This window comes from Phascolarctos cinereus, unplaced genomic scaffold, assembly GCF_003287225.1.
Source record: "Phascolarctos cinereus isolate Bilbo 61053 unplaced genomic scaffold, phaCin_HiC Scaffold_2;HRSCAF=192, whole genome shotgun sequence".
In the NCBI taxonomy this organism is placed as follows: domain Eukaryota; kingdom Metazoa; phylum Chordata; class Mammalia; order Diprotodontia; family Phascolarctidae; genus Phascolarctos; species Phascolarctos cinereus.
Window position 1 is genome coordinate 350,576,609 of NW_027555625.1, and position 15,834 is coordinate 350,592,442.

A 15,834-nucleotide genomic window follows, 5' to 3' on the forward strand; every position below is an offset into this window, starting at 1 on the left:
TTTGCCCAACTGATGGCCAGGCCCTCCTTTCAAAGAGCTGTTCCCAACCTGGGAAGAAAACAGGGCTCACACAAAAGACAAAATATGGCAGTGTGTAATTAAGGGCTGGACTGTACCACAGACAATAACATGATGAGACATTGGGAGTACTAAGTCTTCCTCTTATTTTTTCCCATATTTAATTGTTTCTCTTGGTTTCTGTTTCCAATAAGAGACTATGGGGACAATGACATGGAGGGGTGGGGAAGGGGAATGTCAGGTAGCTCTTCCATCCTTCCGTCTGATTACTTAGGAAATCTAGTTGTTCTGAGATCTCAGGAATGAAGTCATCTAATTGTGCTGAAAGGGGGCTGCAGAGCCTCTGTGGTTTCCTGGTGCCTTGCCTGCATCGAATATTTGTTTAAGTTCAGTGACACCAAGGCCACAAGTGTTTCCCATGCATCCTGACACTCCCCCCCCACCCCGCCCCACGCCTCACATGATTGCCTAAATAGGTTTGAGCCTCATTGAGCTGCGAGGACTGTGACTTTGAATGGATGACAAGCTACTTGTCTAGACAATTTGATCAGATTGCACCCTGATAGTACTTACTAACTCTCTTAAATTCTTTATTGTAGAACTGAAGGGAAGCCCTGGTCATCTAGCAATCCTGATGATGGCAAAGCACAAGCCTACAGAATCAATATAGACTCAGAGCCACAGGTATGTGATGTGGGAGTCCATCCTTCTCAGTCCCAAGTCATGGGGTGCACACATGGCTATCTCCTCACGGGTGTTTCAGCAGGTTCCCAGAGAGGACTATGGAAGGATCAGTTGGGACCCTTCCTAGCATGCTGGAGTGGATGATAATTGCATTTACCTTGCTAATGTTTCACAAATCTTCCAGAAGTTTAGGACCTCTCCTGTTTAATGATCCACAGACTCCAAGGAAATGTCATCATAATCCTAAACCTGAGTGATTGTTTTTAATTTTAACCTATACCTTTTGTTTTTACATCACTTTCATATATATATATAGATATATAGATATATAGATATATCCCTCCCCTTGTTTTACTGGTTTTACCTTTTTTTTAAAACTGATTCTCCTTACTTCACTTTGCATCAGTTCATTTAAGTCTCTCCACACTTCTCTGAATTCTTCATCTTCTCTTATAGCATAGTTATATTCCATTACCTCCATACATTACAACTCCCATAATGCTAGTTTTAAGCATGAGCTATATCCAGTGTTTGTCTAGACCTTTCATGGTTCTGATGATTCTGTCCCACTAGAATCTCTGTGTATCTGAGAGAGTATCAATGAACCCCCACCTGCTCTCTTATTTGCCCCTAAGTTAAGATTGAGTATTCCATTATGCTATCTATGTTCCCTAGAATAAAAGGTTTGTGAGTTATCTTGGTCAAATAATTTGATTATTGGGCATACCATTAGATCTATCTACAATGCCTAGAATAAAAAGTTTATGAGTTGTCTTGACTTAATGGTCAAGTAATTTGGTCAGCAGGTTTGGGATTGAGCAAAAGAACTGCCCAGGACAAGAAGAACAGGGAATCAAAAGGTAACAGAGATAAAGGGAACATGTCTGTTTTAACACAAAGATGGAAGCTGGAAAGAACTAGGGGTCCCTAGACAAGGTTCTCTGCTTCCTTCTTCACTCATCTCTCTCTGCCCTGACTCCTTTCAGTCTTGGTCACTTCTTGCCCTGTGAACAACAGCTCACAAGCCTTTGTAGATTCTGAGTAATGATGGACCTTCTATCCCTCCCTCACCCAGCAGTGACAATGGACTGTGTATTAAGCTGGCTACAGAACAATTGTATGAATGTTTTATTCAATACCAAAGAGAACATTCCACAGACCCTAGAGACCCCAGTGATGAAACATAACGGCGTGTACCCCATGTGTCACTGACAGACTAGAAGCACCAAACCACTCAAGAGCACATCAGTGCTCCCATGCAACCTTCTGTTAAGGTAGTGCTAATGCTCTCATCTCTATTAACAAGAAACCGTTCATAGGATCATAAATTTGGCATCTAGAAGGGTCATCTAGCTCAGTTTCCTCTTGCCGTAGCCAGTATGTTTTCCACTCCAACATGCTACCTCTCATTCTGCTTCCACCTTTACAGAAGGCTTTTTGTGGGTATGTAAGCAGGGGCAGAGGGCTAAAGGCAGTGGGGTTTCAAAAGCCCCCAGTTTTACTCTTTGTTGTATCTAAAGCCTACTATGTGTCCTCATCAGGCTATATTGGTAACATATGTGTGTATATGTATATAGGCATGCCTATATGCATGTATGGAGCAGCTAAGTCTGGGTGGAACATTTAAATGCCATCCAAGGCCTCCCAGATGTTCCCAACTGCTAGGCTCTGCCTTCAACTCTGCATTGTTATTCTTTACACGTGCCCCCCCCTTTAATAAAAGAAAAAAAAAACCTCCTGCTTTCTCAGTTACCCTCTTCACTTGCCCCAGGGGCACCTAAGATTAAGATCTAATCTTTGGAAAATGCCAGGGTTCCATATTAATTTTTAAAGTCCCTGTTACATACTGCTTCATTGTTGCCTGTCTAACCACAGCCCTCACAGTTTCTCTAAAGAAAGGAACCATTGTAAAAGAAGAATTTGGCTCGGAAATTATAACCTTTGTTACTTTTTTCCCCCTCCCCAGATGGCAAAGCAGTCATTATTACAGGCCTCTTTATGGGAGCAAGACGAATGAGACACCAAATGATTTGGGAGAGGGGAGGCATCCCCCGCCCCCAAATATTGCCCTTGGGGAGGAGTCCATGTTTTATGTTTGGGGAAATGCTCCAGATCATTTGGGTTTTGGGATTTCCCGCATCCCTCTCTCCCCACCCCCATCTCAATCTGCTTCACCACATCAAAAAGAGAGACTGGAGCCTGGGTTCAGAAAACCAGAGCAGTTCTGTGCCCTCCCTCCCTTTCTCTAGCTAGGCTGTCAGTAGGTCCCAGCATTCATCGCTGACCCAGGACCCCCTAGGAGAGTTCAAGCATATTCTATCCTTTCGACCTAAGGGGACCACTTCTGGCATGGGGCTATGCCTTCCAGATCTCTTCCTCTTGTCTTGAGAAGATACTGATAATGTTTGAGGCCAAGAAAAACTGACCCTCTCCTTCCTTCCTTCCTTCCTTTCTTCCTTCCTTCCTTCCTTCCTTCTTTGTGTCCTCATAGACCCCACATAGGTATTTGGTAGTAATAAATGGGGCGAGGACCAGGAGGGGAAGAGAGATTTGAGAACTTGTGCACCAATAGCCCCCTTTGGTCTTTTTGGGAAAAGTAAGATTAAGCTCCTTGTGAGGAATTGTGGAAACCTAGTCTCACAGGGTAGATGTCTAATTCCTGAAACTATAGCCAAAAACAATCTATATGTCCAAACAACATGAAGTGATCTTTCCCTGCAAATCCAGATCCCCAAGGAAGACCCTAAATACCACTTATGCCATGAAGAGACTTAAGAGGCCGTGCCTACTGTCTCATGTCCCTACTGACTCAAGTGGGCAAGAGACCCTGTAGCTATCAGTTGCCTTAAAAGGCCATTGGAGAGAAAGCTCAAGGTCAATCCTATGCTTGGGCAGATATGAGGGCACAGGGGAGGCTCCCTCTGCCACCCCAGTTGATGTCCCTTAGCACCCTGCCCCAATGCCTGGAGTTTTGCTTTCCTTTCTATGGGTTTTTCTCCTCAGTCTTCTGAGGACACATATATGAGATGCTTATCAGTCATTCAAAGCAGAGTGTGAGTGAGTTTATTAGATCATTCCCGTGCATTTTATAGCACCTGGGAGCCGAGCTTAAGGGAATAGGGTCCTAGAAGGAAAATCTTGGTAGTGGATCACACAGAGGATCAGGAGGGCCTTGAGGTCTAAAAGGTGTCTCTGAGAAAAAGGAAGCCTTATAGGTAGGGAAAGGGGGACTCATTTTGCCAGCATCCCTGACTTGTCCCGTATATATTTTGTTTTGCTGTTTGTATGCAGTCCCCAGTTAGACGGTAAGATCCTTGAGAACTGGGACTGCCTTTTTCTTTCCTTTGTATCTCAAAGCACATAGTAGGTGCTTAATAAATGTTTATACTCTGCCTGGCTGTTTAGTATGGCCAGACAAGGAAAGTATCATTTTATTGATTCAGTGATGTTTTCTGGTCCTCACTATATGCTTATCCCTATGCTTGGTTGCTTAGGGTTAGGCAGAGAAAAATGAGCCTAGTCCTTTCCTCAGTGAACTCATATTCTTGGGAGAGACAGATGGAACAGAACCCAGAGCCTGCTTTGAATAAATTCACATTTGAGAAAGGGGGAAAACAGTGAGCCTCGTTCATGGTGAGGGAGATGACAGTCCTTTGTCTTCCTCAGACCACATTTGGACTGATTCATTCTGAGGGCCACATCTTAGAAAGAACATTGACAAACTGGAGTTGTGATGACTGGGATGGGGATGGAACTGGATGCCATAGTGATGAGCAGATTGTAGGAAATAGAGATGTTTAGCCTGCAGAAGAAAATGTTTAGGGGATTGGGCCAGTGGGATACACAGCCACTGTATTCAAGTATTGAACGGGCTATCATGGGGAAATTAGACTAAATTTTGTTTGGCCCTGAGGAAGGAGCTAACAGCAAAGATAGAATTACAGAGAGCTGATTTCTGTTTCATGTAAGGAAAAATTTGCTAACAATTAGATTTGTACCAAAATAAATCATGTTGAGCAGGAGGTAGTGAGTTCCCCTTCCATTAGAGGCCCTTCAGACAGTGACCATGTATTGCAGATAATTGTAGAAGGATTCCCTCCTGAGGGAAAGGCTGGTCTCCTTACCCTCTAACATTCCCTCTGACTCCAGAGTCCTGTCATTCTTATAGAATAATTAAACAGCAACACAGAACAGCAGCAGATCTGCCATGAGGCTATGTAGGATAAGCTCTAAATGAAAGGCAAAGGTTGTAAAGGTTATAGGAACTTGGAGAGGGATACCTGGTCGTGGGGAGGCGGCAGTAAGCCCAGGGCCGGCTTTGAGGGGCAGATGGGATTTGAGTTGGACTCTAACAGAGGGGGAGGATTTGGATGCGTGGAGTCCATCCTCAGGCCAACACAAGTTAGGGGTGGGGGTGGAGGGAAAGCCACAGGCATCCCAGAGAAGGGATAATGGCCTCCTTCTTCTAGGGAGAATGTTCAGGAAGGCCAGATAGGAACATTGCAGGTTTCAGAAATCCCCCACTTGCCTGGCTTGGTGTGTCCCCCCCAGGTGCTGCATTGAGTCTGTCTTCTGGCTGGCCTAAGGTTGGGCCTATCATTGGGCATCACCTGCTATCCTGGCCTGTCAGACCCCATGCCACAGACCTCACTCTCTATCCCACCCTCTCACCTTTGATCCTTCAGCATTCATGGGCTTGTCAAGGATGATTCACTGGCCTGTTGTTCCTCTGGTGACCCAGAATGTTGCACAAGGCATAATGACCTGTCTGGATGCCAGTAGACTGTGTCAGGAGCTCCCAGAGTTATACAGGTCTGCTGACTGGCTCTCCTGGGCAGGCACCATAGCTGGCAGAGCATTTGGATTGCCTGAGAGCTACTGAGATACAATCCTTCCTTCTGAACTGGGGGGGGATGGGCAGTACATTAGTCACTAGGACAGCTGGCCCCATCAGGGTCTCTCCTCCCTGCCTTTGAAAGCTTCCTGCTGGCTTGAGACAGAAGCAGACCAGACTGAACTGCTGAGCCGAAGTGACGCTGCAGCTCACTCTTTGGGGAAACCCTGGTGAGAGAGTGTCCTGGCCCAAAGTTAGAGTCTCTCTCCCAGGGCTCTCAAAGCCCTTGTGGTCAGAACTAACACAAAACTGCTAAAAATACAAGTCAGCTGGGAATTCACCAGGTGTTAGTGAATTGACTAGGTGTTCATACAGCACCTCAAGTGACAAGAGCCTTGCCTTACAGGCAAGAGTAGAAAATGGCAGGGCATCTGTGAGCTGGCTCTGGCACTAAAGTTTATTCTAATTATTACAACGGGACAGGCATTTTCTGTGGTCTGAGGGATAGGCAATTCTTGAGTTTTGCTTCAACTATATATAAATAACATATACAAATGTGTATTTTATATATAGTTTACATATAAATGTATATAAAACCCATATAAAATATATATTTATAAAAATATTTTTAAACATTAAAAAAATTCTGAAACAAGTTCACAGACCTCAGGTTAGTAATCTCTGAGCTATACAGTAACTCTAACAATGTATAGAACATTCTGCCTGCCCTAGGAGTTCCCTACCTCTCTGCTTCAAGGAGAGATATATGATCTCTTCACCAGGAACTTAGGTGGTGGGTGGTTCGGTTGCAGGGCACCGGATTTGAAGAATATTCTAGGTATAGAATCAGCCCATTACTTAGAGGTAGAGTTGTATGGAAAGAGCCCTGGATTTGGTCTTGTCTTTATTGCTCGCTATATGTGTGACCTTGGGAAAGTCCCTTAACCCTCCTAAGCCTCAGTTTCCTTCTCTATAAAACAGAGATAAAACTTGGCCCCACCTATTTTCCAAGGCAGCCTGAAATTTGCAAATTGCTTTAAGTAAAAGCTGGGGTTGATGTTGGTAAAAGCATACTGATTATGGAGACTGAGGACCCAGGTTCAAACCCCTTCCTATTTATTTACTACTTATGCAGACTTGCCCGATTCACCTTATTCTTCCGGGCCTCAGTTTTGTCATCTGTAAAATGAGGGGGTTGGACTAGATTATTTTTAAAATCTCTTACCACATTAAATCTATGAGTCTATTGAATGTGAGGTATTATTTTAAAAACTTTTATTTTTATTGGTGCCCTTTGTCTTTACAATATATTCAATTCTAAATATATCCCTTCCCTCTCTCCTCCCTAATGAGCCATCATCCCTTGAAACAAAGATGAATAAAGAAAGGGAGGAGGGGAAGCAGGTCAGCAAACTAAATGATCTTTTGACCCTTTCTGACAGCATATACAATGGTGCACACCTGTAGCTCCCCACCTCCGCAATGAATGGAGAGAGAAGCATCTTGTCAGTGAATTACTATTATGAAAAGGCCTTGTTGTATTTTCATCTTTGGGGAAAGAAATGCTTAGCACTAGAATGGCAAAATCAGAGAGCATTTTGACCCGCGGGGCCTGCTGGCTTCTGAAACCTGCAATGTTGCTATCTGGCCTTCTTGAACATTCTCCCTAGAAGGAATGAGGCATCCATATTCATTAGCAAAACTGGTCTATAATTTTCTTTCTCTGTTTTCACTCTTCCTGGTTTAGGTATCAGCATCATATTTGTTTCATAAGAGGAGTTTGGTAGGATCCCTTCTTTGCCTGTTATTCCAAATAATTTATTCAGTATTGGAATTAGTTGATCTTTAAATGTTTGATAGAATTCTAGGAAGTTCATTTATAGTCTGTTTAATTTCTTTTTCTAAAATAGGTCTATTTAGATATTCTATTTCCTCTTCTGCTAATTGAGGCAATTTCTGTTTTTGTCAATATTCTTCTATTTCACTTAAGTTGTTAAATTTATTGGCATACAGGTGGGCAAAATAACTCCTTATAATTGCCCCAAGAGAGGGGCAAAGGACTCACCAATGGTCATTTAGCCAGTAATTGACAGAGTTAAGATGAGAATCCAGGTCTCTTGACTGCTTGCCAGTCCAATGCTCTCTCTCAGCTATGGGCTTTGAGATCCACATTTCTGCATCTCTTCTCTTTTCTCTGCACCCTCCCACGCCCCCATCAAGAGCTGTTTGACCTATAGTGAGAAACGTCTGTGCTTTTAGAGACTGTAATGTAGCCTATGAATCTCTCTCTGTCTCCCTGTCTCTCTCTCTCTCTCTCTCTCTCTCTCTCTCTCTCTCTCTCTCTCTCTCTCACACACACACACACACACACACACACACACACACACACACACACAGACATCCTACACAACATTCTGACCTGCTCCTTGATAAGAAAGGGCTCAGCAAGTCTTCCCTGGGCCTTTGGGGGAATTCACAGTTGCTTGGGGAAGTTTGAACCAGACCTCTGAGTCCATGTTTGCAAACTCTATTGTTCCCCAGGTAGGGAAAGAAGAAAATTGAGATCTGGAGGCTTAACTGGGCCTGGGTTTCCCTTCAGAGTGAAGTTCTGTTATTGTCATCGTGGGAAGATTTGGGACCATTAATGAAGAATGACAGTCAGGTTCAGGAGGGGGAGACTCTTTCCTTCTGAAAGCTAGGTCCTGAGCCTCCCACTAGCCACATTCCAGGGGTGGCAGTAACACTGACCCTAGGCCTCTTCCCCCTCTCCCCACCCCCTCACCTCCAGTCCCCAGCCAGTCTTGAAAGGTCACTGTTTTCTTCATCAGTTTTTCCTCCCCATGGAGACATCTTGGGATGACTCAGGCTGCTCTGACTGCTTCACTCTTCCTTTTTTATCCATGGGTGATAGGACAGAATTAACTCATCACCTGCCGCTGGCCCCTTGAGTGAACTCTTTTGTGTGGTTTTACAGAAGAACTCATAAAATTTGACCACAGAAATGCTAAAGACATTAAGCTTCTTTTGGTATGCCCAGTGGGCACTGCCACCCCGGGCAATGGGATGAGCAATAGCAGGGACTTCGTGTTCACCTCCAGGGAAAGAAATAGCCCTGGAGAATTTCCCAGGGAGCTCCTCTTTGGGCCTGTTGGTGCCACATTCCTGAGGAAACCTGGGAGGCAGAAGTGTCTTTCAGAGTATTAGGGCCCATCAGGGCTCACCCCAGGCTACCAGCTAACAGAGAGCTCATTGTTAAGCAGAGAAGGACTATTCTCCCCTGGGAAGCTGTAGGAGAATTAGACTAAACAGAGCTTCAAGTGCCCGGACAGCAGTTTGGAGATGTTTGTATTCCAGGAGGTGGGGGCAAAAGGGGAGCTGGCCAGGGGCCAGAGAGAAGTGCAGTAAGTTAGACTACAACAATCAAGTCCTCATATAGCAGCAGATGATTCAAGGAGCACATTAGGGGCCCTGGAAGGAGGGATACTGACACTCAAACTAACCTTGGGAGCCTGGGAGGAGGCAGCGGCACATGGAGCCCTTCTAGCCTGCTTTGGGGGGCAGGTCTCTGTGTTCTTTGGAAGGGAAAGCCGTGGTCGGCAGACACAGCACTCAGCCTGGCAGAATAAGTGGAAACATATTGAATCACTCTGGCTTTTCCTGGTAACTGGAGTCACAACTCTGAATCCAGCTTCCTCTCCCCTCCAGACCCCTAAAAGACCAGGCAGCCCTCTGGAGAGACTTTCAGAGCCCTGAAAGTTCCATCTGGGTCTGGAGTCCAGGCTGGCAACCAAGTGCTGAGCTGTCGGTCAGCACAGGGCCTGGCACAGGGCAGGTACTTTCCATCCAGAATGTTCCCCAGAGTATCAGAACTGGGAGAGACATCAGAGGTTATCAAGCACAACCCATACCTGCCCAAAAATGTCCTCTAATATACCCAATGAGTTGTCATTCAAGTTATTCTACAAGTTCTCTAGTGAAAGGAAACCCACTGCCTCCCAAAGCACCCCTTTTACTTTTTACCAAGTCATAGAATGTCAGCCTCAGAAGGCCATCACATCCAAGCTATATACGAATAAGAATTCCCACTACATCCAAGGGGGTGCTGGCAAATGTTAAACAATCAACTCTAAAAAAAAAGCATGCCCAATACACTTTGAATTTTGATTGACATTGACATTTTCTAATTTGCTTTATTGAGTCTAGATAATCAACAAAACAATAAAATCAAGGCCAGGTTTGTAGAGGTTGTCAAGTTTCTGGATGTAAATTCTCACATTGAAAATCTAACTACGGGTCTCTCAGCCTGAGTTGTTGTTCAACCGTGTCTGACTCTTTGTGACCCCACGAACCATGCTGTCCAAGGGGTTTTCTTGGCAAAGATCCCTGGAGTGGTTTGCCATTTCTTTCTCCAATGCATTGAGGCAAATGGGTTAAGTGACTTGCCCAGGGTAACACAGCTAGTAAGTGTCTGAGGCCAGATTTGAACTCAGGTCTTCCAGGCACAGTGTTCTATCCACTGAGCCACCTAGCATACCCTCTTCAAAAGTGGCCAGCTCACCTTTCCTTGAAGACTTTTAATTTATGGGAACTTACTGCCTCCTCAGACAGCCAATTCCACTTTTTGATGGCTCTAATTAAGATTTTTTTTACATTGAGCTAAAATCTGGCTCTCCACAATATCCACTCATTACTTCTTTTTAAAACTATTTATATTTCCCCCCAATTTTCTGCTTTCTTACTTTTTTAATAGATTTTTTATTGATGCTTTCTGTCTCTATAGATTTCCCTCTGTATCCCTCCTTTTCCCCCTTTCCATCATAACAAATAATTTTTAAAAGAAGATTGAAAGAGAAAGCAAATTCTGCAAAATAAAGCAATGCCAAAATAAATCTGACATCAGTATGTGATGTTCTACACCTGTGAATCATTCCCCTTTCTGTAAAGGAGTGAGAGGAAATGTCTCCTTTTGGGATCAAGCTTATTCTTTTCAATTTTGCAACATTTATTTTTGATTATTTTCATGTTATTGTGCTTTCTGTTTACATTCTTGTAGTCATTGTGCTTATTGTTTTCTTTACTCTGCTTACTTCACTTTGAATCAGTTCATGTAAGTCTTTCCTTGCTTCTCTATATTTACCACACGCATACTTTCTTACGGTACAGTATTATTCCATTACATTCATATACCACAATTTGTTTAGCCGTTACCACAATCAGTGCCACTAAAAATATTTTTATACATTATTCCTAATTCTGCCCCTCTGAGACCAAGAATAAAACTAATAGCACTGTCAAATAACAGCCCTTCAAATATTTGGAGACAATTATCTCCCTTGAGTGTTCTTTTCTCCAGGTTAAACACCTACAGTTCCTTCAATCAGTTATTAAGTGATATAATCTTCAAGGCCTTTCACCATCCTGGCTGTACTCCTCTCAAAGCAACTGAACTTGTCAGTACTATCAAAAATGGATCCTTCATCTTAAGAATGTAGATGTTCCCTTCATGATTAAAAAAAAAAGGTTACCTATTCATTCCTGCTCATCGTGTGTAACTCTCAGCCATGAGAAGTTCTCATGAGGATCTATCCAATGCACTAGGGATCTTCCTTACTTTCTCCTGACATTGAGGAAATGCTGGTAAAACACATAAATGGTCCCTTGGGTTATCTCTCGTTTTTGACTTATTACCACCCCATCTTCTTTTTCAATGATGCGTTTCTTTGAAGACATCTATTATTCCAGTTCTTTTTTTTTTTGGCTAGGCAATGGGGTTAAGTGACTTGCCCGGGGTCACACAGCTAGTAAGTGTTATGTGTCTGAGGCCAGCTTTGAACTCAGGTCCTCCTGAATCCAGGGCTGGTGCTCTATCCACTGCGCCACCTAGCTTCCCCTTATTATTCCAGTTCTTATTCATAGTTTCTTGGTTATGTGTCTAAGCCTGCTTTCATCCATGTATCTCTTCATTGCACTCTGAGTAATATTCATTTTTGATTCTTCAGAGGTTGCAATGTTCACAACCATACCACCATACAACAGCACTGAAAGAATGTTGGCATTAAAACCCTTGTTTCTGGAAGAAATTCCTGCAGGCAATTCAACCTTCTCCCTTCCTCTTGTTTAATTCTGAGCCCAGCTTGTCCATTTGCACCATCTGTGCAAGACAATTTACTGATGAATGAACTCTATAGATTGTCCGTGTAACTGAAAATCAAAACCTGGACGGACAATAGACATGCTATATCCACTTGGTTTTTCCTTTGTGGATGGTTAGATGAAACTTTTTTGAGTGGTTTCAGATCTTGTTCAAGAGGGCTCAGGCTGGCAGGATAAGTGGGAACATTTTGAATCACTGGCTTTTCCGAGTAACTGGAGTCATGACTTTGCATCCAGCTTCCTCTCCCACCCTCAGACCTCTAAAGGGTCAGGCAGCCTTGTGGAAAGACAGAAGTTCTAAGGCTTGATACAACTAGCATGGTCTTCCACAGACAAATCATCTGGAGGACTTGATGTCCATAGGAAATAACATCCATACCTCAATTTTGCAATGGATCTCCTCTACAACAGTGGCAAATACCTTTAAGGAACATGCTTCCATGATTTTTACCTCAGCTGATGATCATGGGTCACCCAACAAGGTTGTATCTGTTATTTACCTTTCAAGGAAATTTGAAAAATTTTGGGATAAGGATGGAAAACATCCTGTTGGAGAGAGCCTTTAAGGGGCATTTTACTGTACCAAACCAAATGCTTCTTATAATAAACAAACAATAACATGATTGCACATGTATAACCTATATTAGGTTGCTTTCCACCTTGAAAAGAGGGGAGGAGGAGAAAGGGAGAAAAATTTGGAACTCAAAATCTTACAAAAATTAATGTTGAAAACTATCTTTACATGTAATTAGAAAAAAAAATGAAATACTACTTACAAAAAAATAATAAACAGTAAGCACAGTGGGATCTTATATTCTCTATATCTTTTAATCAATTGTAAGGTAACAAATATGTGGTCTGTTATGGAATATTGCCCATAGACATTTTCTATTCCCTACCTTCAAAATTCATTTGCTTTTCCCATCTTTATTCTTATTACTGTTACTTCTACCTCCTCTATAAGCAAATGGAGGACTATGGCGTTAGAGACCAAGGAATGGCTCCATTTATCTTGATGATGAAAAGTTCCTCACAAAAATCTTTGTAGATCATGGCTGTTTTTCATCTATTTGTTGCCCTTCCATTTTCTTTCTTTGATGCCTCCAGAATGACTTGGTTTGGTTGCTGTTTTGACCTTTTTTTTAATTTTTCTTTCTTTTTTTTAGGCAATTGGGGTTAAGTGACTTGCCCAGGGTCACACAGCTAGTAAGTGTCAAATGTTTGGTCTGAGGTCGGATTTGAACTCAGGTACTCCTGACTTCAGGGCCAGTGCTGTATCCACTGCGCCACCTAGCTGCCGCTTGACCATACTTTTTTTAAACTGGTTTTAATTTCCATGGCTGCTCTCTATTTTATGAGACAATTGTGCTCATAATCGTCCAACATGATTCTTCATAAGATTTGTACTAGTGAGTTCCAGACAAGCAGGACAGTTTTGAAAGCTATAAGCTGAGCTTATTACATATTTTTTAAAAACCAAGCTATACATAATAGAAGTCTGCAGTGCTTTTTTTCTGTTCTACTATGTATAACTAATGTCCTTTCTATTTGGTGTTTGTAGAGTTCAGAAGAAAAATTTAAGTTAATTTTTAAAAAGCTAATATTCTAAATGGGAATTACCATTGGCTATCATATCTCTTTGTTAAACAAGTAAAAAAGTGTTTGCTAAGGTGCTTTTTAGGTTCTTTTGGTCTTCTTCTTATATCATTTGATAAATTTCTGCACCAAATTATTGTAATCTGTGTTTATGTTCTTTCCAGTCATATCCCATTTTTATCATCAGTAACTTACATGAATAGATCAGGATTGAGTTGTTTTAATCATCCACGATTTTTTCTTTAAAAAAAAAGCTTATTGTATTCCTCCCAAAAGATTTCCTTATCTCTAGCCTAAATCTTTAACCTCCTACCTGGTCACTTCTATCCATTGCTTCCTCAAGCTCTCTGCTTATCTGAGTAGCCCCAGGTAAGTCCTAATGTTGAGAATCAAAAAGAAGAATTTAAATTTGAGACAACCTCATATTTAAAAGGGCAGCTCTATAAGTTATACATATACATACATACATACATACACACATACACACATATATATGTATGTGTATATATGTTTGGTTAGTGTTCTACTACCTGATAAGGACAGAGAGGGTTTAAAATGTCCTGCTTAAGAATGAGAAGCAAAAGCTTGCAAGGGAGCAAACTTATTTTGGCCTGAACCCACCTTGGGAGCAAAGATTGCATCTATTTTTGGCTGGAACATTGTCTCAGAATTGTTTCCTGACTGATAGAGGAGATTCTGACATTCCAATTGTCTGACTGACTGGGGGTTCAAATGTAGGAATGTCTGAAAATCTGAGTATCTGAAGGTCTAACTTTCTAACTTATTGAGAGGTGCAATAAGTCTGTGGTTGTCTGGCAAGCCTTGTTTATCAAACATCCCTTCTCTACATGCTAGCCTCTCTATGGACCAAGGATCCCTTGATGAACTCACACAGTAGCACAAAGACAGCCACAGACAGGCACACAGTCTTTTTTTTGGATATTTTTGTGTTATACAAATACTGTTTTAAAGGATGTACCACTGAAGGTAGACTGAAGTGGACAAGAGTGAATATCTTGTCACTGACCTACCTCAGATTCTAATACAAGGAGATTTTAGGGAAGAAGGGAGCTGAAGTTGTTTGGAGACCCAGGAAGAAGAAAAGAGGAATTTGAAGGAGGTTTACTCAGTTGAAACAAGGAAATTCCAAGGAGAATCAGAAGAAAATGAGACAGAAGAAACAGGAGCAGGGACAGGGGCAGGCATAGACTGGACGAGGGCTCAGACTTCCAAAGAGGTCTTGGAATGATGTCCCTCTTTGATCTTAATGTAAAAAAGACATCAGCCCTGTGAGAACTCTGACGCTTTCTACCTGGGTAACCTTATATACATCATTTAACTTTCTTGGGGCTCAGTTCCTTCATCTGTAAAATGAGAAGGGTGAATCTGATGACTTCCAATGCACCTCCCAGATCTAAGTCTATGATCCTATGATGCTTTGACAATGGCCAGCTGGGACTCAGTGGCAGGGACAAATCTGACAGCACTGCTTGTGTCTTCAGTCAGTGATGTACCTCTCTCCTTAAGGATGTTGGGTTAGTCAGAGATATTTCTTCCTCCTCTAGGAATATTCATCTGTCAGAGATAGTCTCTTCTTGCTGAGGATGGTTGGTAAGTCATAGATAGTACCTCTCACCCAATCAGTTTCAGTTGATTTCAGGTTGATTTGTTTTGTTTGGGGGTTGTTGTTCCCCACCCCCCGTTTGGAAAACTTGCTATTTTTCTGTTTTGAAAAATCACTCAGTCCTTTTGCTGACTGAGGTACTGAGCACATGGTATTTCCATCAAAAAATTATAATAAAAACCTCATGTCAGGAACTCCCTCTTAGATGGTGCTAGGGAGGGAGGGTTACTGCCATCACCCACTTAAACACACAGCCAGCAGAATTTTGAGGGGGAAGAGGCAAATTGGTTGTTAATACTTTCCATGATGGAGTCTTTATAGGTGCTAACTCTGGCCTTGGATGAAAAACTGGCCTTGCCTGGGTGTCAGAAGGCAGAGGTAGCACTCAGGCCATGGAAGACTTAGATGAATGGAAAATGGTGAAAAGCTAAGGCAAGCTGGAAAATTCTGAGCTGAGCCCTCTTATCATAGACCCTCAGTGAAAAGAATGATGTCCCCACTGGACAATGCAGGGGTGCCTGAAAACCTAGGTCCAGTGAGCTTTGGAGGAAGAAGGAAGGGACGGATGGAACAGGAGCCATGTTTTCTGTGGTGACCAAATCATCTTCCTGGAGGCTGCCAACCCAGTTCCCAGCACCTTTGCACTTTGCTCCTCTAGAAAGATTGCTCCCGGCCAGCTCAGTGGGTGCTTTCTCCACCAGCACGCTTCTGTGCTGTTTGCCAGCTCTAGGCCCTCCCTCAGTACAGAAATGAAGGTCCTTTTGGCCCTTCTCTCTAGCTATTAGAAAGTTAAAGGCATTTGACCAGCCATGTGCAGCAGAGTCCCTGCTCAGACGTTCTGCCTTTCCTCAGCCTCAGACCCCATCTGTTCCATGTTAGCTGGAGAAGTTTTTCAGGATGAATTCCAGCAAACCTTATTAGGAGC

At 42.7% G+C, this 15,834-nt stretch overlaps 1 protein-coding gene across 2 annotated transcripts in view; it reads left to right on the top strand.

The window, feature by feature from the left end:
- The window catches only part of PDLIM4 (PDZ and LIM domain 4), a 103,648-nt gene that overhangs the window by 59,006 nt on the left and 28,808 nt on the right, over nt 1-15,834 (top strand). For both annotated transcript variants that reach the window (XM_020991146.2, XM_020991145.2), the window contains exon 3: nt 618-702. In XM_020991146.2, the coding sequence (XP_020846805.1) occupies nt 618-702 (85 nt within the window). The remainder of the gene's footprint in view (nt 1-617; nt 703-15,834) is intronic.